This window comes from Oncorhynchus kisutch, linkage group LG6 (genome assembly GCF_002021735.2).
Source record: "Oncorhynchus kisutch isolate 150728-3 linkage group LG6, Okis_V2, whole genome shotgun sequence".
NCBI lineage: Eukaryota > Metazoa > Chordata > Actinopteri > Salmoniformes > Salmonidae > Oncorhynchus > Oncorhynchus kisutch.
In genome coordinates this window covers 81,910,327-81,934,987 of record NC_034179.2, presented here as the reverse complement: position 1 = coordinate 81,934,987, position 24,661 = coordinate 81,910,327, and the positions used below count along the sequence as shown (strand labels likewise).

General features: G+C 42.9%; 2 protein-coding genes across 13 annotated transcripts in view; one reads left to right on the top strand and one right to left on the bottom strand.

Moving 5' to 3' along the window:
• LOC109878666 (glycine-rich cell wall structural protein 1.8) overlaps nucleotides 1-17,849 on the top strand; it is a 35,919-nt gene extending 18,070 nt beyond the window's left edge. For 6 of the 12 annotated variants that reach the window (XM_031827930.1, XM_031827929.1, XM_031827921.1 and 3 more), the window contains 14 exons: nucleotides 5,763-5,819; nucleotides 6,395-6,697; nucleotides 6,898-6,975; nucleotides 7,206-7,268; nucleotides 7,590-7,628; nucleotides 7,881-7,931; nucleotides 8,048-8,119; nucleotides 15,633-15,692; nucleotides 15,887-15,964; nucleotides 16,196-16,282; nucleotides 16,474-16,506; nucleotides 16,732-16,782; nucleotides 17,182-17,253; nucleotides 17,430-17,849. In XM_031827930.1, coding sequence (XP_031683790.1) covers nucleotides 5,763-5,819; nucleotides 6,395-6,697; nucleotides 6,898-6,975; nucleotides 7,206-7,268; nucleotides 7,590-7,628; nucleotides 7,881-7,931; nucleotides 8,048-8,119; nucleotides 15,633-15,692; nucleotides 15,887-15,964; nucleotides 16,196-16,282; nucleotides 16,474-16,506; nucleotides 16,732-16,782; nucleotides 17,182-17,253; nucleotides 17,430-17,434 — 1,049 coding nt within the window. In that variant the 3' untranslated portion in view covers nucleotides 17,435-17,849. The remainder of the gene's footprint in view (nucleotides 1-5,762; nucleotides 5,820-6,394; nucleotides 6,698-6,897; nucleotides 6,976-7,205; nucleotides 7,269-7,589; nucleotides 7,629-7,880; nucleotides 7,932-8,047; nucleotides 8,120-15,632; nucleotides 15,693-15,886; nucleotides 15,965-16,195; nucleotides 16,283-16,473; nucleotides 16,507-16,731; nucleotides 16,783-17,181; nucleotides 17,254-17,429) is intronic. The other 6 variants (XM_031827928.1, XM_031827919.1, XM_031827924.1 and 3 more) reach the window with 5 other exon arrangements.
• Nucleotides 17,850-18,479: 630 nt separating this feature from the next.
• LOC109878684 (perforin-1) lies at nucleotides 18,480-22,061 on the bottom strand. The gene is made up of 5 exons (XM_020470895.2): nucleotides 21,848-22,061; nucleotides 20,619-21,206; nucleotides 20,273-20,411; nucleotides 19,897-20,114; nucleotides 18,480-19,731 (listed from the first exon to the last, which is right to left on the bottom strand). Exons 2-5 carry the CDS (start codon nucleotides 21,149-21,151, stop codon nucleotides 18,852-18,854), a joined length of 1,770 nt encoding a protein of 589 aa, XP_020326484.2. The 5' UTR covers nucleotides 21,152-21,206; nucleotides 21,848-22,061; the 3' UTR covers nucleotides 18,480-18,851.
• Nucleotides 22,062-24,661: the final 2,600 nt, after the last annotated feature.

Here is a 24,661-nt window from a genome sequence, read left to right as displayed (position 1 = left end):
ATCTGAGTGTTACAGTCTCTCAATCTCTCTTTCTCTGTCACTCTCGTATGATAAGCTACAGAACCTGTGACTATAAGTCTTACTTGGCTTGTTGAGAAACCAGTGATCAGTATCAATAGTTGTGGTCTCCAGGATATTGTTCAGGAGCTTGAGTGTCTACACGGCTTGTTGAGTAACCCGTGTTCAGTATCAGTAGTTGTGGTCTCCAGGATATTGTTCAGGAGCTGGAGTGTCTACAGGGCTTGTTGAGTAACCCGTGTTCAGTATCAGTAGTTGTGGTCTCCAGGATATGGTTCAGTTGCTGGAGTGTCTACTGGGCTTGGTGCTAAAAAAAAATCCAGCCAAAGAGAGGAGTCACAAAAAGCAGAAATAGAGATAAAATTCATCACTAACCTTTGATGATCTTCATCAGATGGCACTCATAGGACTTCATGTTACACAATAAATGTATGTTTTCTTCGATAAAGTTCATATTTATATCCAAAAATCTCAGTTTACATTGGCACGTTATGGTCAGAAATGCATTGTCTCAAACAAACATCCAGTGAAAGTGCTGAGAGCCACATCAAATAACAGAAATACTCATCATAAATATTGATAAACGATACAAGTGTTAAGCATGGAATTATAGATAAACTTATCCTTAATGCAACCTCTGAGTCAGATTTAAAAAATGCTTTACCGCGAAAGCACACTTTGCGATTATGTTAGGTTAGCTCCTAGCCACAGAAACCCATACAGCCATTTTCCAAACAAGAAGATGTGTCACAAAAGTCAGAAAAAGCATTCAAATGAATCACTTACCTTTGATAATCTTCATCTGGTGGCACTCCCAGGTCTCCATGTTAGACAATAAATGTTTGTTTTGTTCGATAATGTCCCTCTTTATGAGCAAAAACCTCCTTTTTGTTCGCACGTTGTGTCCATAATCCGAATGCAGAAGGCGTGTGCACTAATTCCAGGATGAAAAGTGTTTTTTTTAAGTACAATTAAAGTTAGTAGAAACATGCCAAACGATGTTTAAAATCAATCCTCCGTTTTTTTTTGCCATAAATAATCAATAATATTTCAACCGGACAAAAGCTTAGTCAATAGGAAAGGAGAAACAAGAAAGGCACGTTCACTATCAGGGCGCATGGCTGATGAATGGAAATTTCCACTGGCCACTAATTGAAAGTGCTGTATCTCCTTCATTTTTAAGAGTAAAAGCCTGAAACAATGCCTAAAGACTGGTCACATGTAGAGGAAAGCACAGAGCTCATGAACTGAGTCCTAAGTCTTTGTATGGTGGATAGGCTTTCAATGGAAAAACAGCATTTCAAAATATTAGTACTTCCTGGTTGGATTTTCCTCGGGTTTTCACCTGCCGTATCAGTTCTGTTATATTCACAGACATTATTTTAACAGTTTTGGAAACTTTAGAGTGTTTTCTATCCAAATCTACTAATTATATGCATATCCTATCTTCTGGGACTGAGTAGCAGGCAGTTCAATTTGGGCACGCTTTTCATCCAAAATTCAGAATGCTGCCCCCTACCCTAGTAAAGTTAACCCGACAGACTTATTGAATGCCTATAACTGTTCTGGAAAGGATGTAACCGAGCTTTCCAATGGTCGATTGTAAACAGTGTTGAGCAAGTAGTGTAAAGTAATCCCTAGTGTGGTCTAGGATACGGCCCAGGAGTTCAGCAACCCAGTGGTGCTGAAAGCAATGGTAAACCTTTGATACCCTGTCTGTGTCACAGCCTGTCTCTGTCTCTTTCTGTATTGAAGTGGAGCTGTATATTTAGAACTATCTTAAAAAATATATTTTTGGTGACATGAAATTTGCTGATATCCTCCCAAATGCTAGTCAGCTAGTCTCTGTGATATTTTTTTTGTGCATGGCTAAGAATCTATGTTTTGAATTACTAGGATGATTTTTCAACGCCGATACCGTTTATTGGAGGACCAAAAAAATCTGATACCGATTAATCTGACGATTTTTTTTACTGTATTTGCAATAATGATAATTACAACAATACTGAATGAACACTTTAATTTTAACTTAATATAATACATCAATAAAATCAATATAGCCTCAAATAAATAATTAAACATATTCAATTTGGTTTAAATATTGCAAAAACCAAGTGTTGGAGAAGAAAGTAAAAGTGCAATATGTGCCATGTAAAAAAGCTAACGTTTAAGTTCCTTGCTCAGAACATGAGAACATATGAAAGCTGGTGGTTCTTTTCAACATGAGTCTTCAATATTCCCAGGTAAGAAGTTTTAGGTTGTAGTTATTATCAGACTATTACTCTCTATACCATTTGTATTTCATATACCTTTGACTATTGGATGTTCTTATAGGCACTTTAATATTGCCAGTGTAACAATATAGCTTCCGTCCCTCTCCTCGCCCCTACCTGTGCTCGAACCAGGAACACATCGACAACAGCCACCATCGAGGGCATCGTTACCCATCGCTCCACAAAAGCCGCGGCCCTTGCAGAGCAAGGGGAACAACAAGTTACGCCACCAGATTTTAAGAAAGGCATTGATGTTTATGGTTAGGTACATTTGTGCAACGATTGTGCTTTTTTCGCAAATGCGCTTTTGTTAAGTCATCCCCTGTTTGGTGAAGTTGGTCTTCACACAGTTCGCAATGAGCCAGGTGGCCCAAACTGCTGCATATAGCCTGACTCTGTTGCACAGAACGCAAGAGAAGTGACACAATTTCCCTAGTTAAAAGTAATTCATGTTAGCAGGCAATATGAACTAAATATGCAGGTTTAAAAATATATACTTGTGTATTGATTTTAAGAAAGGCGTTGATGTTTATGTTTAGGTACACATTGGTGCAACGAAGGTGCTTTTTTCACGAATGCGCTTGTTAAATAACCATTTAAGTAGGCTATGATTCAATGATAAATTAACAGGCACCGCATCGATTAGATGCAACGCAGGACAAGCTAGATAAACTAGTAATATCATCAACCATGTGTAGTTGACTAGTGATTATGTTAAGATTGATTGTTATTATAAGATACATTTAATGCAAGCTAGCACCTTACCTTGGCTCCTTGCTGCACTCGCATAACAGGTAGTCACCCTGCCACGCGGTCTCCTCTGGAGTGCAATGTAATCGGCCGTGATCGGTGTCCAAAAAACCCGATTGTTATGAAAACTTGAAATTGGCCCTAATTAATCGGCCATTCCGATTAATCGGTTGACCTCTAGTTGTAACACTTGTTGTGGTCTCTAGGATATGGTCCAGGAGCTGGAGTTCTCAATGGTGCTAAAAGCAATGGTAAACCTCTTTCTCAGTCTCGTAACGTCACTGTGTCTGAGCACTGTGTCTGAGCACCATCCAGTGAGGGTTGGACATAGGGAGAGGTTCTGTTTAAAGTGGGTCCCCTGTTTGGACAATGACACAGTAGGAGGAGACAGGGTGATATGTTTCTTATTTTAAACCACTCTCTGGGTGGTGGTGTTTTTCATGGTCCTTCGAGCCGGACACATAATATATAATAATATATGCCATTTAGCAGACACTGTTAACCAAAGCGACTTTAAGTCACGCATGCATACATTTTATAAATGGTTGGCCCCAGCGGGAATCGAACCCACAACCCTTAGTATTGCAAGCGCTATAACAGAGGGACGCTGTTTCTGTTAATATAAGCTACAGAGCTAACTTGTTTAGTGGTCTCCAGGATATGGTCCAGGAGCTGGAGTTCCCAGGGATCAGGGAGCCAAAGGCAATGGTAAACCTCTGTGTCTGTCCCTTTTTTCTATTTTCCTTCGTGTCTGTAATTTTGTGAAGGTAGCAGTGTCGAGTAACATTTGTTGTGGTCTCTAGGATATGGTCCAGGAGTGGGAGAGCCCAATGGACAGGGTGCTAAAGCAACCAAAACTGGTAACCCCATACAATCTAGCAGTCTGTGTGTTATATCCACCTGCATGTGCCATTAACTGTCGTTTGTAGCGATCACTTTGTGTCAATGGCTAAAGTGCCCTAGGAAAGTATTCAGACCCCTTGACTTTTTCCACATTTTGTTACATTACAGCCTTGTTCTAAAATGGATTAAATAAATAAAAAATCCTCATCAATCTACACACAATAGCCAATAATGGCAAACAGTTGAACAGGTTTTTAGACACAGATCTGGGGAAAGGTACCAAAAAATGTCTGCAGCATTGAAGGTCCCCAAGAACACAATGGCCTCCATCCATGGAACAACCGTGACTCTTCCTAGAGCTGCCTGGGAGAACCTTCCAGAAGGACAACCATCTCTGCAGCACTCCGCCAATCAGGCCTTTATAGTAGAGTGGCCAGACTAAAGCCACGCCTCAGTAAAAGGCACATGACAGCCCACTTGAGTTTGCCAATAGGCACCTAAAGGACTCTCAGACCATGAGAAACAAGATTCTCTGGTCTGATGAAACCAAAATTGAACTCTTTGGCCTGAATGCCAAGCTTCACATCTGGAAGAAACGTGGTACCATCCCTACGGTGACGCATGGTGGTGGCAGCATCATGCTGTAGGGATGTTTTTCAGCAGCAGTGACTGGGAGACTAGTCAGGATCGAGGTAAAGATGAACAGAGCAAAGTCAGAGAGATCCTTGATGAAAGGGTGAAGAGATCCTTGATGAAGGGCAGTATAGGGGAGCGCAGGGTGGGGTCCAGAGTGCTCAGGACCTCAAACTGGGGCAAATGTTCACCTTACAACAGGATAACGGCCATAAGCACACAGCCAAGACAACATAGGAGTGGGTTCGGGACAAGTCTCTGAATGTCCTTGAGCGGCCCAGCCAGAGCCTGGACGTGAACACGATCGAACATCTCTGGAAAGACCTGAAAATAGTTGTGCAGCAACGCTCCCCATCCAACCTGACAGAGTTGGAGAAGATCTGCAGGGAAGATTGGGAGAAACTCCCCAAATACAGGTGTGCCAAGCTTGTAGCATCATACCCAAGAAGACGCAATGCTGTAATCGCTGCCAAAGGTGCTTTAACAAAGTACTGAGTAAAGGTTCTGAATACTTATGTAAATGTGATATTTCTATTTTTATTTTTTATAAATTAGCAAAAATGTCTAAAAACCAGTTTTTGCTTTGTCATTGTGTGGTATTGTGTGTAGATTGAGGAGGGGAAAAAACAATTTAATCAAGTTTAGAATAAGGTAACAAAATGTGGGAAAGGTCAAAGGGTCTAAATACTTTCCGAAGGCACTGTTTATGATAATACCCTCTATGAATGATGCACCTGTCTTGTTGGCTCTATGTTTGTGTTCTAGAAACACACTGGAAGCTTTTGATGAATTGCTTTAGGGATGGTTGACTTGAAATTTGACCTGAGTTGCAGGTTTGTCTTATTTTCACTGTGGCTTGAATTTGTGTAAACATATCTTTCTGATTGGTCACAGTTATGTGGTAAGCATGGATGTTGAGTGTCACAAGCTACGGCCTAATCACAGTGATATGTAATGTGCATGGATGTTGTGTGTCACAGGCTACGGCCTAATCACAGTGATATGTAATGTGCATGGATGTTGAGTGTCACAGGCTACGGCCTAATCACAGTGATATGTAATGTGCATGGATGTTGTGCTCTGCAGGCTTGGAGCCAATAGCAGCATTATGTGATGAGTGCTCGCTGTATGTTTTCATCCACAGGTAACAGGGTCAATCACAATGCAATGAGTTTAGGGATCGTGTCGCTCAGTCTCAAGTCAATCACAGGGTTTTGTGCTGAGCTTTGTTGACTTATTCCACAGGCTACGGTGCTGGAGCAGGCAGCTACCCTGGGGCAGGAAACAACGGCTATGGAGCAGGTAATGGAACTGACACTGACAGACAGAAACCTAACCAACATCTTCTCTCCTTTCAATGGATGGCTCACTATTCTGTGGCATAAAAAAAGTCATTGGAAACTCAATCTGGCACAGGTTCCATGTTACCTCTTCACAGTACATTCTAATGTATGTTAGGTGATGTAATTGAAATTATTTAAAAAGTAGATGATCGCTTGAGTAATGAATGCACCTATGCTACAGGTCTTGGACAAGGAGGATACCCCCAGAATGGAGCAGGCAAAGCTTTTCGCTTTGTCTTTCTATTTCTGTCTCTCTTTATTTATCTGTCTTTCTATTTCTGTCTCTCTTTATATATCTTTGTCGTTCTATTTCTGTCTCTCTTTATATATCTTTGTCGTTCTATTTCTGTCTCTCTTTATATATCTTTGTCTTTCTATTTCTGTCTCTCTTTATATATCTTTGTCTTTCTATTTCTGTCTCTCTTTATATATCTTTGTCTTTCTATTTCTGTCTCTCTTTATATATCTTTGTCTTTCTATTTTTTCTATCTAAATCCATTTTTCACTCTTTCTCGCTCTTGCTCTCTATCTCAGGTGCCAGTCTGGGACAGGGAGGATACCCCCAGGGTGGAGCAGGTGGATACCCCCAGGGTGGAGCAGGTGGATACCCCCAGGGTGGAGCAGGTGGATACCCACAGGGTGGAGCAGGTGGATACCCACAGGGTGGAGCAGGTGTATACTCCCAGGGTGGAGCAGGAGGATACCCCCAGGGTGGAGCAGGTGTATACCCCCAGGGTGGAGCAGGAGAATACCCCCAGGGTGGAGCAGGTGGATACCCCCAGGGTGGAGCAGGTGGATACCCCCAGGGTGCAGGAAAACCAGGCAAAGCTGGCGGTGGTGAGTCTTTTACTTTGTCGCCATGTTTTTCTCTTTATTTCTCTCTTTCTTTCTTCTCCCTCTCTCTCTCTCTCTCTCTCTCTCTCTCTCTCTCTCTCTCTCTCTCTCTCTCTCTCTCTCTCTCTCTCTCTCTCTTTCTATTCTCTTTTTTCTTTTTCACTCTCATTTGCCCTTTTCCTCTCTCTTTCTCTCTCTCTCAGGTGCTAATCTGGGACAGGGAGGATATCCCCAGGGTGGAGCAGGTGGATACCCCCAGGGTGGAGCAGGAAAATCAGCGGGTAAGGACTATTAATTATCACACTTTTGCACTCTCTAGTTCTAATTTTCTATCTTTCTCTGTTTCTCTTGCTCTCTTATTATCTCTCCCACCTTTCATTTTCTCTCTCATTTCCATTTGCCATCTTCTTCACTCTTCTTCAATCTCCTCTTTTCTCTTTATGAAATATCCCACAGTACTCTCTCTATGAATGATGTGCTGTGCTCTAATGTTTTTTGGTTGTCCTCACAGGTTATGGTGATCAAATGGGAGGAGCATACCCCGGGGCTGGAGCGGGCAACGGCTATGGGAATGGTGAGTCAGCATGCTTCCCCTTGTCAAATGCTAAGGTCAAATTCCTTTATTAAGGTCAAATGCCTTCAAATATAACTACAGTTAGAGGACACTGTAGACTGAAGTATAGAGCTGAGGCATTGACGATGAAATACGAGATTCAATAGATATGTTGGGAATGACTGAGGATTACAGTAGCAGTGTGAAACATAGCTGCCTCTCTAGAGACGGAAGACAACTGCACCAAAGTTGTCACTGAGAAGTGATCTTAAATGAGAGAAGACAGATCCTCAGGGTCTGTACCACCAGGAAGGGACCTTGACTTATTTTGTTCTCATGCAGGTGGAGGCCCAGCTGGGGGGGGCAATGCAGTGCCTGCAGGTATTTGGCGCCGGCATGTCTGTCTGTCTGTCTGTCTGTCTGTACATGGCATGCACCTGTCCTTATCTGTTAACCTTTCTATCCCCTGTACAGGAAGTACTGTTGTGGAAAACTTCTGCCACAACATTAAACAAGCCCACGCTAAAGCTAGAGGAGCTGGAAAGCTGCATGCAGTGTTGTTTGGGAACTTTGTTTTAGTCTAAATGTCTGCTTTCTTGTCAAGGTTTTTAACATGCCCCCTCTTCTCCACAGGCTATGGCAATGGCTACGGTGCTAGTACTGGAGGCAATGGTTATGGAGCCGGTAGGTCTCATCATCTATAGCCAACCAACTAACATCTGTGGATGGCTGACCAACTAACTGACCCGCTCACATACAGGCATAATTATAATTGATTGATGATTATAATTATGTTTCAGGGATTGGGTACCCAACAGTGTTAGCGGATGGTGCTGCTGGGCTGGGAGGCAAGGCAGGGAAGGGAGCAGGAGGTAACCATTCATAAACCAGTAACAACTCATTCTTTTTTTTATTTCACCTTTATTTAACCAGGTGGCCAGTTGAGAACAAGTTCTCATTTACAACTGTGACCTGGCCAAGATAAAGCAAAGCAGTGCGACACAAACAACACAGAGTTACACATGGGATAAACAAACGTACAGTCAATAACACAGTAGAAAAGTCTATATACAGTGTGTGCAAATGTAGTAAGATTAGGGAGGCCAGGTAATAAATAAGCCATAGTGGCACAATAATTACAATTTAGCAATTGAACACTGGAGTGATAGATGTGCAGAAGATGAATGTGCAAGTAGAGATACTGGGGTGCCAAGGAGCTAAATAAAAAGAACAATATGGGAATGAGGTAGTTGGGTGGGCTATTTACAGATGGGCTATGTACAGCTTCAGTGATTTTTGCAATTCGTTCCAGTCATTCCAGTGAAATATACCTGCTAGAGTGCGTGCTAAGGGTGGGTGTTGCTATGGTGACCAGTGAGCTGAGATAAGGCGGGCTTTACCTAGCAAAGACTTATAGATGACCTGGAGCCAGTGGGTTTGGCGACGAATATGAAGCGAGTGCAAGCCAAAGAGAGCGTACAGGTCGCAGTTGTGGGTAGTATATGGGGCTTTGGTGACAAAACGGATGACACTGTGATAGACTGCATCCAATTTGCTGAGTAGAGTGTTGGAGGCTTGTTGTTGTAAATGACATCGCCGAAGTCAAGGATCGGTAGGATAGTCTTTTTTACGAGGGTATGTTTGGCAGCATGAGTGAAGGAATGCCATTGCGAAATAGGAAGCCGATTCTAGATTTAATTTTGGATTGGAGTTGCTTAATGTGAGTCTGGAAGAAAAGTTTACAGTCTAACCAGACACCTAGGTATTTGTAGTTGTCCACATATTCTAGGTCAGAACCATCCAGGGTAGTGATGCTGGACAGGCGGGCTGGTGCGGGCAGCGATCGGATGAAGAGCATGCATTTAGTTTTGCTTGCATTTAAGAGCAGTTGGAGACCACGGAAGGAGTGTTGTATGGCATTGAAGCTCATCTGGAGGTTTGTTAGCATGGTGTCCAAAGAAGGGCCAGATGTATACAGAATGGTGTCGTCTGCGTAGAGGTGGATCAGGGAATCACCAGCAGTATCAATAATATCTCAATCTGGTAACTACTCTATTCTATGGGAACTTGACTCGCTCTCAGTAAGATGAGGAAGGTCAGTAACACTTTCTATGAGGCATATATACAAATAAGGCATTATAGTGCATTATAAAACTTGCATAAGCTGTCATAACAACTCATAAGTAGTTATAACATCATCATTTAGGATCTTACTTAGGCCTACTCAAAACAAATAACAACCATTCAAAGTCTGCATTGAGAGAGGTAAGAGGAAAGTATTTTGTCAGGTCATAATCATATAACATGCCATGTGTCATGTAACAGTGTGGACACTAGGTGTAAAATGTAACAGTGTGGATGCTAGGTGTAATGTAACAGTGTGGATGCCAGGTGTAATGTAACAGTGTGGACACCAGGTGTAATGTAACAGTGTGGACGCTAGGTGTAATGTAACGGTGTGGATGCCAGGTGTAATGTAACAGTGTGGATGCCAGGTGTAATGTAACAGTGTGGACACCAGGTGTAATGTAACAGTGTGGACACTAGGTGTAATGTAACAGCATGGACGCTAGGTGTAATGTAACGGTGTGTATGCCAGGTGTAATGTAACAGTGTGGACGCTAGGTGTAATGTAACAGTGTGGACACCAGGTGTAATGTAACAGTGTGGACACTAGGTGTAATGTCAAAGTGTGGACGCTAGGTGTAATGTAACAGTGTGGATGCTAGGTGTAATGTAACAGTGTGGATGCCAGGTGTAATGTAACAGTGTGGATTCCAGGTGTAATGTAACATTGTGGACACTAGGTGTAATGTAACAGTGTGGATGCTAGGTGTAATGTAACAGTGTGGACACCAGGTGTAATGTTACATTGTGGACACTAGGTGTAATGTAACAGTGTGGACGCTAGGTGTAATGTAACAGTGTGGACACCAGGAGTAATGTAACATTGTGGACACTAGGTGTAATGTAACAGTGTGGATGCCAGGTGTAATGTAACAGTGTGGACACCAGGAGTAATGTAACATTGTGGACACTAGGTGTAATGTAACAGTGTGGATGCCAGGTGTAATGTAACAGTGTGGACACCAGGTGTAATGTAACATTGTGGACACTAAGTGTAATGTAACAGTGTGGACGCTAGGTGTAATGTAACAGTGTGGACGCTAGGTGTAATGTAACGGTGTGGATGCCAGGTGTAATGTAACAGTGTGGATGCCAGGTGTAATGTAACAGTGTGGACACCAGGTGTAATGTAACAGTGTGGACACCAGGTGTAATGTAACAATGTGGATGCCAGGTGTAATGTAACAGTGTGGATGCCAGGTGTAATGTAACAGTGTGGATTCCAGGTGTAATGTAACATTGTGGACACTAGGTGTAATGTAACAGTGTGGATGCTAGGTGTAATGTAACAGTGTGGACACCAGGTGTAATGTAACATTGTGGACACTAGGTGTAATGTAACAGTGTGGACACTAGGTGTAATGTAACAGTGTGGACACCAGGTGTAATGTAACATTGTGGACACTAGGTGTAATGTAACAGTGTGGACGCTAGGTGTAATGTAACAGTGTGGACACCAGGTGTAATGTAACATTGTGGACACCAGGTGTAATGTAACAGTGTGGACGCTAGGTGTAATGTAACAGTGTGGACACCAGGAGTAATGTAACATTGTGGACACTAGGTGTAATGTAACAGTGTGGATGCCAGGTGTAATGTAACAGTGTGGACACCAGGTGTAATGTAACAGTGTGGACGCTAGGTGTAATGTAACAGTGTGGACGCTAGGTGTAATGTAACGGTGTGGATGCCAGGTGTAATGTAACAGTGTGGATGCCAGGTGTAATGTAACAGTGTGGACACCAGGTGTAATGTAACAGTGTGGACACCAGGTGTAATGTAACAGTGTGGACACTAAGTGTAATGTAACAGTGTGGACGCTAGGTGTAATGTAACAGTGTGGACGCTAGGTGTAATGTAACAGTGTGGACGCTAGGTGTAATGTAACAGTGTGGACGCTAGGTGTAATGTAACAGTGTGGACACCAGGTGTAATGTAACAGTGTGGACGCTAGGTGTAATGTAACGGTGTGGATGCCAGGTGTAATGTAACAGTGTGGATGCCAGGTGTAATGTAACAGGGTGGACACCAGGTGTAATGTAACAGTGTGGACGCTAGGTGTAATGTAACGGTGTGGATGCCAGGTGTATTGTAACAGTGTGGATGCCAGGTGTAATGTAACAGTATGGACGCTAGGTGTAATGTAACAGTGTGGACACCAGGTGTAATGTAACATTGTGGACACTAAGTGTAATGTAACAGTATGGACACTAGGTGTAATGTAACGGTGTGGTTGCCAGGTGTAATGTAACAGTGTGGACGCTAGGTGTAATGTAACAGTGTGGACACCAGGTGTAATGTAACAGTGTGGACACTAGGTGTAATGCCACAGTGTGGACACTAGGTGTAATGTAACAGTGTGGATGCTAGGTGTAATGTAACAATGTGGATGCCAGGTGTAATGTAACAGTGTGGATGCCAGGTGTAATGTAACAGTGTGGATTCCAGGTGTAATGTAACATTGTGGACACTAGGTGTAATTGTAACAGTGTGGATGCTAGGTGTAATGTAACAGTGTGGACACCAGGTGTAATGTAACATTGTGGACATTAGGTGTAATGTAACAGTGTGGATGCTAGGTGTAATGTAACAGTGTGGACACCAGGTGTAATGTAACATTGTGGACACTAGGTGTAATGTAACATTGTGGACACTAGGTGTAATGTAACAGTGTGGACGCTAGGTGTAATGTAACAGTGTGGACGCTAGGTGTAATGTCACAGTGTGGACGCTAGGTGTAATGTAACAGTGTGGATGCTAGGTGTAATGTAACAATGTGGATGCCAGGTGTAATGTAACAGTGTGGATGCCAGGTGTAATGTAACAGTGTGGATTCCAGGTGTAATGTAACATTGTGGACACTAGGTGTAATGTAACAGTGTGGATGCTAGGTGTAATGTAACAGTGTGGACACCAGGTGTAATGTAACATTGTGGACACTAGGTGTAATGTAACAGTGTGGACGCTAGGTGTAATGTAACAGTGTGGACACCAGGTGTAATGTAACATTGTGGACACTAGGTGTAATGTAACAGTGTGGACGCTAGGTGTAATGTAACAGTGTGGACACCAGGAGTAATGTAACATTGTGGACACTAGGTGTAATGTAACAGTGTGGATGCCAGGTGTAATGTAACAGTGTGGACACCAGGTGTAATGTAACATTGTGGACACTAAGTGTAATGTAACAGTGTGGACGCTAGGTGTAATGTAACAGTGTGGACGCTAGGTGTAATGTAACAGTGTGGACGCTAGGTGTAATGTAACGGTGTGGATGCCAGGTGTAATGTAACAGTGTGGATGCCAGGTGTAATGTAACAGTGTGGACACCAGGTGTAATGTAACAGTGTGGACACTAGGTGTAATGTAACATTGTGGACACTAAGTGTAATGTAACAGTGTGGACGCTAGGTGTAATGTAACAGTGTGGACGCTAGGTGTAATGTAACAGTGTGGACGCTAGGTGTAATGTAACAGTGTGGACACTAGGTGTAATGTAACAGTGTGGACGCCAGGTGTAATGTAACAGTGTGGACGCTAGGTGTAATGTAACAGTGTGGACACCAGGTGTAATGTAACATTGTGGACACTAGGTGTAATGTAACAGTGTGGACGCTAGGTGTAATGTAACAGTGTGGACACCAGGAGTAATGTAACATTGTGGACACTAGGTGTAATGTAACAGTGTGGATGCCAGGTGTAATGTAACAGTGTGGACACCAGGTGTAATGTAACATTGTGGACACTAAGTGTAATGTAACAGTGTGGACGCTAGGTGTAATGTAACAGTGTGGACGCTAGGTGTAATGTAACGGTGTGGATGCCAGGTGTAATGTAACAGTGTGGATGCCAGGTGTAATGTAACAGTGTGGACACCAGGTGTAATGTAACAGTGTGGACACCAGGTGTAATGTAACAGTGTGGACGCTAGGTGTAATGTAACAGTGTGGACGCTAGGTGTAATGTAACGGTGTGGATGCCAGGTGTAATGTAACAGTGTGGATGCCAGGTGTAATGTAACAGTGTGGACACCAGGTGTAATGTAACAGTGTGGACACTAGGTGTAATGTAACATTGTGGACACTAAGTGTAATGTAACAGTGTGGACGCTAGGTGTAATGTAACAGTGTGGACGCTAGGTGTAATGTAACAGTGTGGACGCTAGGTGTAATGTAACAGTGTGGACGCTAGGTGTAATGTAACAGTGTGGACACCAGGTGTAATGTAACAGTGTGGACGCTAGGTGTAATGTAACGGTGTGGATGCCAGGTGTAATGTAACAGTGTGGATGCCAGGTGTAATGTAACAGGGTGGACACCAGGTGTAATGTAACAGTGTGGACGCTAGGTGTAATGTAACGGTGTGGATGCCAGGTGTATTGTAACAGTGTGGATGCCAGGTGTAATGTAACAGTATGGACGCTACGTGTAATGTAACAGTGTGGACACCAGGTGTAATGTAACATTGTGGACACTAAGTGTAATGTAACAGTATGGACACTAGGTGTAATGTAACGGTGTGGTTGCCAGGTGTAATGTAACAGTGTGGACGCTAGGTGTAATGTAACAGTGTGGACACCAGGTGTAATGTAACAGTGTGGACACTAGGTGTAATGCCACAGTGTGGACACTAGGTGTAATGTAACAGTGTGGATGCTAGGTGTAATGTAACAATGTGGATGCCAGGTGTAATGTAACAGTGTGGATGCCAGGTGTAATGTAACAGTGTGGATTCCAGGTGTAATGTAACATTGTGGACACTAGGTGTAATTGTAACAGTGTGGATGCTAGGTGTAATGTAACAGTGTGGACACCAGGTGTAATGTAACATTGTGGACACCAGGTGTAATGTAACAGTGTGGATGCTAGGTGTAATGTAACAGTGTGGACACCAGGTGTAATGTAACATTGTGGACACTAGGTGTAATGTACCATTGTGGACGCTAGGTGTAATGTAACAGTGTGGACGCTAGGTGTAGCAATTGTCTCCCATATGGAAATAACTCTGAACCATGCCAATGTTCTGCCAACCATGTCTTGTCAATATCTCCTAGTTGTCTTATGTGGGATTTTCTTCATCACTTTAGGGGACCTCTATCTAACCACAGAGTTACCGCCCAGGGGTTCATCGTTTGTTTTATTCCTCTGCTAACAAGCAGGATGTACACATGGAAGGAGAATAACTTTCACCCTAATTGATGTCACTAATAACATCACACTCCAAAACATCTTTGCTAACGAAAGCAATGAAACGCTCCCTGGACATGTCATTGTGTAATACCTAATCACTCATCCTAAACACTCCGAATTACCATCAGGAATGACCATCTGAAACATACCTGATCAATTAATCCATAATCATGTGATAATCCATAAACATGCACCATATGGATGACCCCTTTAACCAGACAATTATGTTTGAAAAACATCTGTTTCAGGAATGCCAGCTCATCAAAATATGCATGTTCAGCATTCATGACATCATCTGGATGATGACATCTACATATATCTTCATTCTAAAGGACACATATCGAAACAAATTGAAGTCTCTCCATTTTATGATTACCTTCACACAATCATACACACATTCTGTGTTTCACTTCTCATCTGACATAATCTCTATGCTCACTCTGATCAGCACTGTGTAATCTGTGTAATCCATCTCTGTTTAACTCACATGCCTCCTCCTTCATGCAGTACCCCGTGTGTGTCTGTAGGGGGTGCTGGCTCTGGTCCTGGTGGTGCTCTGCCTTATGGGGGCCAGCCTGTGGTCCCTGCTGGGCTGTGGCCTGATGGTGGGAAGTTGGGCGGGTACGGCCCAGAGCCCTACGGGTTTGCATAGCCTATGGGGCTGGGGCATGATACTGGCCTGGATAAATACACTCTAAAGAGAGGGGAGGGTGAACAAAGGAAGAACAAGAGAAAATAGAGGCAGAAAAAGGACTGAAAAAACTGAGTGGTCAGGAAAAATAAAGAGGTAGAGAAAGGGTGAAAAGTAGAGATGGAGAGAAGAGAAAGATTAGACAAAGAAAAAAGAAAGTCAGTGATGAACACTGAAGCAGCAACAGAGGGACTCAAAGGTCACTGTCAAAAACTCAAGGGTCACTGTCACAGGAAAGCCAGTAATCATTGTCATTTTACACATTTGCATACAGTTGATGCCATAATTGAGTCATATGTTTTCCATGCATTGATGTGGTCTGTGGGGTGGGAGGAGAAATGATGAGACTCTATAAGCGACCCTTGTGGTGTTCCACAGGGGGAGGAGTCAGTCAGCTTCCTTACAATGGAGCCCCAGTCAATACTGCTGGACTGGATGGTAAGAGCATTGTGACCCAAGGAATCTTTTGTATTACAATTCTTTGCTGTGACTTGTGACCCTGCTTATACAGTGTGGATGTGTGAGGAAGAAAAAAAAACTGTTTGTGTGTGTGGTTGTGAATGTTTATGTGAGGTCTTGTTGTAACAGTATTAGACACAATTAAATACACTTGTTGTAATAAACTCTCCCAGCAGGTGATGGAAGCTTCCCTTATGGTGCTCAGCAACTGGGCCTTGGTGGTGATGGAGGCAAATCATCTGGCAAATATGGTGAGACTGGTAGTGTGTGTGTGTGTGTGTGTGTGTGTGTGTGTGTGTGTGTGTGTGTGTGTGTGTGTGTGTGTGTGTGTGTGTGTGTGTGTGTGTGTGTGTGAGTGAGAGAGAGAGAGAAAGAGAAAGAGAAAGAGAGACGGAGATTGTGTGTGTATAATGTGCTTGTTTGTGTGGTAATTTCTCTCTAAACCTGTCTTGCTTCTGCTGTCTCTGACTATCTCTCTAAAGGCAACGGTGGATTGCCACAGGGTGCACAACAGGGTGCACAGCCTTATGGACCTGCGACTGGTGGTGTGAAACCACCTTGCAAAAATGGTACATGTCTTTATGTACATGTCCGTTTGTCCTATATGTGTCGTCTGTCGCTATATGTTTGCGTTTGTGTGTCCGCACGTCCGTCTGCTCATGTGCTATATATGATTTTGTGTGTTTTCTGTAGTATGTCTGAATGTGTTTGTCGTTGTTCCTCCTATTTACATGTGGGTACTTGTCTCTTGTCGTTTCAGGAAACGGAGGGGGCTTTGGAGCACAGCCAGCAGGTGATTAAACTCACACTCACAACCACATCCCCTACACTGCTTGCCTCAGGAAATTATGTGTGTGGTAACTGCTTAAGGTGTGAATGCATGTGGGTGAGGAAGAGCACACATTTTTCAGTGTTAGTCTGTTGTGAGTGTTCTGTGCGTGTCTTGTAAATGTCCCTTGTGTCTCTGTGTGTCCTGTTTGTGGTAAATATTGTTACGACTCATCTTGTCACTGCTTAGGCTATGGTCAAGGACAGCTGGGTGCAGGTCAGAGTGCCCCCTACAGTAACGGTAAGTTATAAAGTCACATTCCCTGACTGAAAGTCCTGCTCTCTTCTGTCAGAATAACCATATTAGTTACTATCAGTGGAGGCTGGTAAGGGGAGAACGGCCCATAGTGATGGCTGGAATGGAGTAGATCATTATAGTAATTATAGTATAGAGAGGGAGATTATTGGTTGAAACGGAGTGGATGGAATGGAATGGAATGAAATGTGTTGCATTCCATTTCATTGACTCCATTCCAGCCATTACTGTAAACCATCCTCCCCTCACCAGCCTCCACTGGTTCCTACAACTAACCAGGGATGTCCATTAACACCGTTGCATTTTTGTTTGTTTTGTTGTTTGGTTGTTTTGTTGTCTGCTGAACTAACAAAACCTAAACCTCTGACTGTGTGTCTCCTTCAGGACCAGGAGGGAAGGAAAGCAAATATGGTGGTGGTGGACTGACTGGATTCTTTGGAAATGGAGGGTACAAAGGTGGGTGGGATGAGTGTTTGTTACTCATTTATGCTTGTCTCTGTGACTGAGCACATTAAGTCACCTTACTAGTCATTTAGATCAGAGCTTCATGATCTACCTTGTTTTATTGTCCTCTTTAACCAGCTGCTTCACTTAACAACATGTATTATCTCTCTCTCTCTTTCTCTGTCCAGGTTAAGTTAATCAGCTGAGGCCTTCTTGAAGTGAATATTTGTTCCGTTCCGTCATGTGTTCATGGTGATGTTTGTTGTTTGGTCTGTTGTTACATTTAGCTATTCCATTTTTGTTCTGTATTTGTCTGGTTTTTTGTTCATGGTCCTTGTCTTTTGTGTTGTTGTGTGTCTGTCCCCTCTCTTCCTCTACTGGCTTTGGAGATTGTGTTGCCAGTGTGTTTGTGTTCATATCCATTTCACACAAAAGGGCAGAAAGCAACCGTATAATGTCTGTCAGTCTCCTCATTCTTTTATCCTTCGCAAAAGTATGGCAAATGTACTGTACATGTGATGTGGGGATTGAGTTTTAAGACTGAGGCTCTATGAGTTTAAATCAACACCAAATAAATCAAACATTTAAAGACCTGTTCCCAAAACCTGACACCTGAATTCTTCTGAGGTCATTATAAAGAGAAATATTCTTTGGGATATTGTGATGGATTTTCAATACAGAAGATGTCATGTGTATGAAAAACTATTCCTTAATACCTCATTATGCCAGTGCTGTTTGTTCATGACATAGTACTTCTTATGTTACTGTATTGCTATTACTGACAATGTATCCCCAAAGACCTTTATCATGTTCCACAATGGAAATAGTTTTGTCGTTATCTCAACACGGCAGTTCGTTTCATTCGTCTTGTGCATGGCGTCCCCTAAACTTTATCCGTGCACAGGAAACCATAGCCCTTCCTCTCTCAAGTAATGCAACTGTGCCTTCAAACAACTGATATCTCACATACAGTAAACGAAACCAAATGCAACATAACGTAACAATACAACACCTGACAGAAAAATAAATGACAGCTATGCACGTGCTCATCTTGCATCAACATGTACATATTGCCTGATTGTTAACTTCAGAGAACGTTGCATTTGAGACATAAACGAGATCTCCCTGTGTGTGCTATAAGCATTTTATTATGCATAAAGTAACCCAATCATTCAACAATCTGAAACTGAATGCAAGCTACCTTGTAAATAAACACAAACAACTACAAAACAAGCAACTAATACTCAAATAGTTTTATTTTGTTTAAATGTAACCTTTATTTAACTAGGCAAGTGAGTTAAGAACAAATTCTTATTTACAACGACGGCCTACCCCGGCCAAACCCAGACAATGCTGGGCCAATTGTGCGCTGCCCTATGGGACTCCCAATAATGGCCAGATGTGATACAGCCTGGATTTGAACCAGGGACTGTAGTGACGCTTCTTGCACAGAGATGCAGTGCCTAAGACCTCTGCACCACTCAGGAGTTCAGAGATACAGTATAGAAAACAAAACACATTTTAACAAAACATTTATTTTATTATTTTAGGTTGGAGAAATCTACCTGAAAAAAGATGTGGGGTTTTGACATGGATCACCATGCATACCTCTAAAATCGACCAGACTCTCTGTTCCCTGGACTGAGGCTCTTGTTGCCATGGAGATTGGGTCCGTCCACCAACACTCCCATACTCACCAGCATGTCCTTTGGAATGAGACGGGAGTGGCGAGACACATAAATCTTCTCCAGGTGGGGATTCATAGGGGAGGGCACATAGTCCATACAGGCAGAGCCACCTAGACTGGGGGCACACACCGCCTCCCACTTGTAGAACATTTGGCCATGCTGGAGGTTGCAGAGATCCTCCTTCACCCCGGCTGTCAGCTCCTTCTCACATTCTCCTAACAGGTCGTCGTTCCACTTGTCGTCCTCGTCCCACACCTCAAATCTCAGCTTCTTACTGGTTGACAGATCCACGGTTCCCAGGTCATAGCTCATTGCCCAGCTGGGGTTGTTGTTGTTGTAGATAACTGTAGTGCGTCCGATTGTCTGGCCTGCGAAAGCCACCTTCACGTAGCCGTCAGTGGCAGTGGTGTGGTCTCCCCACAGGTTGGCCCCTCTCTGAACAGTGATGACCACCCGCGCCAGGCCCTTGCGGGTGGGACAGCAGTCGGCGCTCACCCCGGGGATGTTGTGGCAGCCGCAGACGCAGGAGTCTCTGTGGTCACTTTTGATGCCAGTTTGACAGGGTTCAGAACAGTTCTTCCACAAGGCCTTCTCCAGGATGTAGTCGCTGATGGCCTTGCGCAGGTGCTTCCGAGCTGGGTTGGTGGTGGGCAGCAACTCATGGAGAGATTCCAGCGAATAGGAGACAATGTCCGGATAGTGTGGTAGGGAGTTCAGCCATTCCTTGTAGGAGGCGGGATCATTTTCAGCAGAGAAGAGGAGCTCTGGTTCTGTGGTGTGGCCACCTTTCACCTCTGTGAACCTGTAGGGTGTCAGAGTGGGAAAAGGTTTTTGTGAGGGGCAGTACACATTTCAGCAAGGGAGACTATGTATTGATTAGGGAAGTGTGAAGAGAGAGAGACAGAAATAAAGAAATTGTGTGAGGGAGAATCTATATGTGAAAAAGCAGCAGACTATAATTCCCCACCTATCATTGAAGACACTGGAGAAGCTGGCCTTGCTCTCTGTCTTAGACTTATCCTCCTGACAGTGCTTGAACTCAGTCTTCAAGCTGTTTCTGTCACCCACACTGGCAGACGCCTCCACATCCAGACACATCTTCACCTCCTCCGCACTGAGACCCTGCAGGCTGGCCTGGCACTGCATGATACTGGTCACAGACTGCACCGTTCCACCCAGGCTCACCTACACACAGGATGAGAGGTAGAAAGTAATGAATGTTCCCAGAGAGATGCCAGTAAACTGCACATCTAGGGGCAAACATCCCTAATTTTGCTATTTAGTTTGTGTGCCTATTGCCTTGATGATTTACAACATTGATGTTGACCATCTCTCTCCCTCACCTTGGTAATGTAATGCGTGCCAAAGTTATCAATAAGCTTGTAATAACGTTGTTTGTTTTCTTGTTGATATATTTTGGGGAGATTCTTCACTGCTGTCTTGAATTCTCGGTGTAACTTGGGCTGGCCAGATACTCGATAGCTATTTTTGGAGAGAAAAGAGAGAGGGGGGTTAATATTGTATGGATACAGACAAACACTCATAAAATGAAATGATCACAGAAATATACCAGACATAAACATGCAAAAACACACTTGTATTTACAATCCCCAAAGGAAACTGAGATGAGGTTTCACAGAGACACATGGGTAAAATGAGCTCATGCTGTGTGGGCCACCTGATGTTTACCTGTAATACCCGCAGGATACACTGTGGCTTATGAAACTGAACTTGTCACTCTTGGTTTTCTCCATGGAGTACTCAGCCAATTTGGAGTTGGTACCAGCGAGCATAATCTTCCCACTTTTTGATCCCTTCTCTAACTCTAGATTGACCTGCCAGTTATTCTCCACAGAAGAGCCACTGGAGCTGACGAGAGACTCACTGGAGCGATGGAGTTTACTGGACACTTTCATACTACAGTGGTGGTTTGGTCTCCAATCCACCACTGCCAAAGGAAGCCTCTGTTGTTTCCCTTCCAGATAGGGATTCTTACAGAGGGTGCAGGTCTTGTCTTTGCGTTTCCACACGTTCATGTCAATGACAAAGGCTCCTTTGCGTTTCATTTTGGTGATGTCAAAGCCTTCCCCTGCTAGGTTGGTTCCAGGAGCAAATTCTGCCTCTTTGCACTCATTGGCTGAGCCGATGGTGCATGATTGGCAACTGGGACGAGGAATGGACAACATAAGCCCTGCCCAGAGGCACACTATCAATAAGGACATCCTGGATGAGGTGTGAAGATGTTTGCGACGGGCAGCTACGAGTCACTGTTTCATGCTGAAAAAAATAAGCGTTATTTAGAGGGTAATTATTATAATGAAGTAATCAATTATTGATAACCAAGATATAACATACATAACTTATTGCAAGTCAGCATGCAAACATAACCTATAAGCTAGATCATAAGCTAACAATGTTTACCATATTTTACACAAACATATGAAAACTTGATGCTGGTGTACATGGAACTTCTACAAAAATATTCCCAATTTACATAATGGTTATTGTTGAATTCTAGTTCCGTCATCATCATATTCATTCCCTGAATTGAATCCTCAATGGAAATTAATCTTGACCCTCAACTAGGAAATACATAATAGGGTATAAGCATAACACTTGCATAAACTCAATCTTGTTCGATTTCATCCCACTTGTTAGTTATTTATCCATTTCAAAGGCCACTCTCTTATTGACTGTACAGTTTTTTTGGTTCATATTTTGTTCAATTTCTCTTACTTTTGTTATCTAATGTGGTAGTAAATGTGTTACCGCAGCCTACTATCAAAGTCAAATCCAATTATTAGAATATGTGTACTCAAAAAGTATATTTTTGTCCATATTCACATAACTACTTGTGTATGTTTCCTTTCTATAAAAATGGTGCAAAGCTAATCTAAATATACAGCATTAAAACTCACCTTTGACCAGTCTGTCCACTATGTGATGGATGTGAGAGTGAGAGGCTGGGGCAATAATGTACCCTAATTAAGTTCCTTTTTGATATAGGAAAAGGTGTGTTCGTACTCAAACGGGACGAGCAAATGGAAGGTTGAGGGGATGTTGGTCTCAGTATAGACGACGCAAAAGAGTGTCTGCCACAGTATAGAACATTCTGTGGTTTCAGAGAGCGAGAATTGAGCGGAAGAGGGGTTGGGGTGGTGGTCTGGTGTGCTGCTCAGTGGAAAAATACGACAGTGGTCTTTCAGTTAAATGCCTTCATCTGACAGACCATTTACTTTGTCATTTCTCTGAAGTGGTGGTGTGGGTTGATAAAATGAAACTGTTGAGAAGATAATGATAGCCTACTAGGTCTAGGGTAATGTGATATAGGCAGGAATTTACCTTCTCATTCAATATAACAAGCTACGTTCTGAAATGACCAAATATAATCAGTTTGTTACGATTAAAGAGGCAGAGCAATATGAGTTGGCCATAGATAACTGAAGGAAGAATGGTTTTAATTTAGTCAATAAAGTTTTTTAAATTTTCAATATGACATTACACCATTACACTAATAACAACAAACACATAAGACACAACAAGACAGAAAACAAGACAGCAATCAATCCATCAAATGTACTTATAAAGCCCTTCTTTCATCAGTCACAAAGTGCTGTACAGAAACCCAGCCTAAAACCCCAAACAGCAAGCAATGCAGGTGTAGAAGCACGGTGGCTAGGAAAAACTCCCAAGAAAGGCCGGAACCTAGGAAGAAACCTAGAGAGGAACCAGACTATGGGGGGATGGCCAGTCCCTTCTGGCTGTGCCGGGTGGAGATTAGAACAGAACATGGCCAAGATGTTCAAATGTTCATAGATGACCAGCAGAGTCAAATAATAATAATCACAGTGGTTGTAGAGGGTGCAACAGGTCAGCACCACAGGGGTAAATGTCAGTTCGCTTTTCATAGCCGATCATTCAGAGTATCTCTACCACTCCTGCTGTCTCTAGAGAGTTGAAAACAGCAAGTCTGGGACAGGTAGCACTTCCAGTGAACAGGTCAGTGTTCCATAGCCGCAGGCAGAACAGTTGAAACTGGAGAAGCAGCACGACCAGGTGGACTGGAGACAGCAAGGAGTCATCAAGCCAGGTAGTCCTGAGGCATGGTCCTAGGGCTCAGGTCTGAAAAAGAAAGAAGAAAGCACCCTTCAAGCATACAGTACCAGTCAAAAGTTTGGACACACCTACTCATTTAAGGGTTTTTCTCAATTTGTACTATTTTCTACATTGTAGAATAATAGTGAAGACATCAAAACTATGAAATAACATATATGGAATAATGTAGTAACCAAAAAAGTGTTAAACAAATCAAAATATATTTTATATTTAAGATTCTTCAAAGTAGTCAGCCACCCTTTGCCTTGATGACAGCTTTGCACACTCTTGGTATTCTCTCAACCAGCTTCATGGAATGCATTTCAATTAACAGGTGTGCCTTGTTAAAAGTTAATTTGTGGAATTTCTTTCCTTCTTAAGGCATTTGTGCCAATCAGTTGTGTTGTGACAAGGTAGGGGTGGTATACAGAAGATAGCCTTATTTTGTAAAAGACCAAATCCATAGTATGGCAAGAACAGCTCAAATAAGCAAAGAGAAATGACAGTCCATCATCACTTTAAGACATGAAGGTCAGTCAACACGGAAAATATCAAGAATTTTGAGCGTTTCTTCAAGTGCAGTCGCAAAACCATCAAGCTAATGATGAAACTGGCTCTCATGGGGACCAACACAGGAAAGGAAGACCCAGAGTTACCTCTGCTATAGAGGATAAGTTAATTAGAGTTACCAGCCTCAGAAATTGCAGCCTAAATAAATGCTTCACAGGAGACTGCTTGAATAAGGACTTCATGGTTGAATTGCTGCAAAGAAATCACTGTTAAAGGACACCAATAATAAGAAGAGACTTGTTTGGACCAAGAAACACAGGTAATGGACATTAGACCAGTGAAAATCTGTCCTTTAGTCTGAGTCCAGGTTTGAGAGTTGTGGTTCCAACTGCTGTGGTAGGTGGGTGAACGGATGGTCTCCACATTTTTGATTCCCACCGTGAGGCATGGAGGAGGAGGTGTGATGGTGTAGGGGTGCTTTGCTGGTGACACTGTCAGTGATTTATTTAGAATTGAAGGCACACTTAACCAGCATGGCTACCACAGCATTCTGCAGGCTGATCATTTTCAAATGTGCTCCAAGCTTAATTTTGATGTGTCAATCAGAACTATCAAAATAGATACAATGGCATCAAGTCTCTCATACAAAGAGACTGATATTTATGGCATGTAACACCCATAGGGTCACCTCGTAGGACAACTATTGAAATGTTGAGACTGGCCGACTGGGAGACTCATAATGTTATTCAAGTTTAGATATGAAATGACACTCATCTAGAGAGAGAGAGGGAGTGAAAGAGCGGGAGGGAGAAAAAGAAAGAGAGAGAGTGCAAAAATATCCTCTGTGTAAAACGTAAAACACTAAATAATGCATGCAGAGCAGAATTAGGCCGATAATTATCAAAATTCAGAAAAGAGATGTTAAAATCTACAACCACCTAAAAGGAAGCGATTCCCAAACCTTTTATAACAAAGCCATCACCTACAGAGAGATGAACCTGGAGAAGAGTCCCCTAAGCAAGCTGGTTCTGGGTCTCTGTTCACAAACACAAACAGACCCCACAGAGCCCCAGGACAGCAATACAATGAGACCCAACCAAATCATGAGAAAACAAAAAGATAATTAC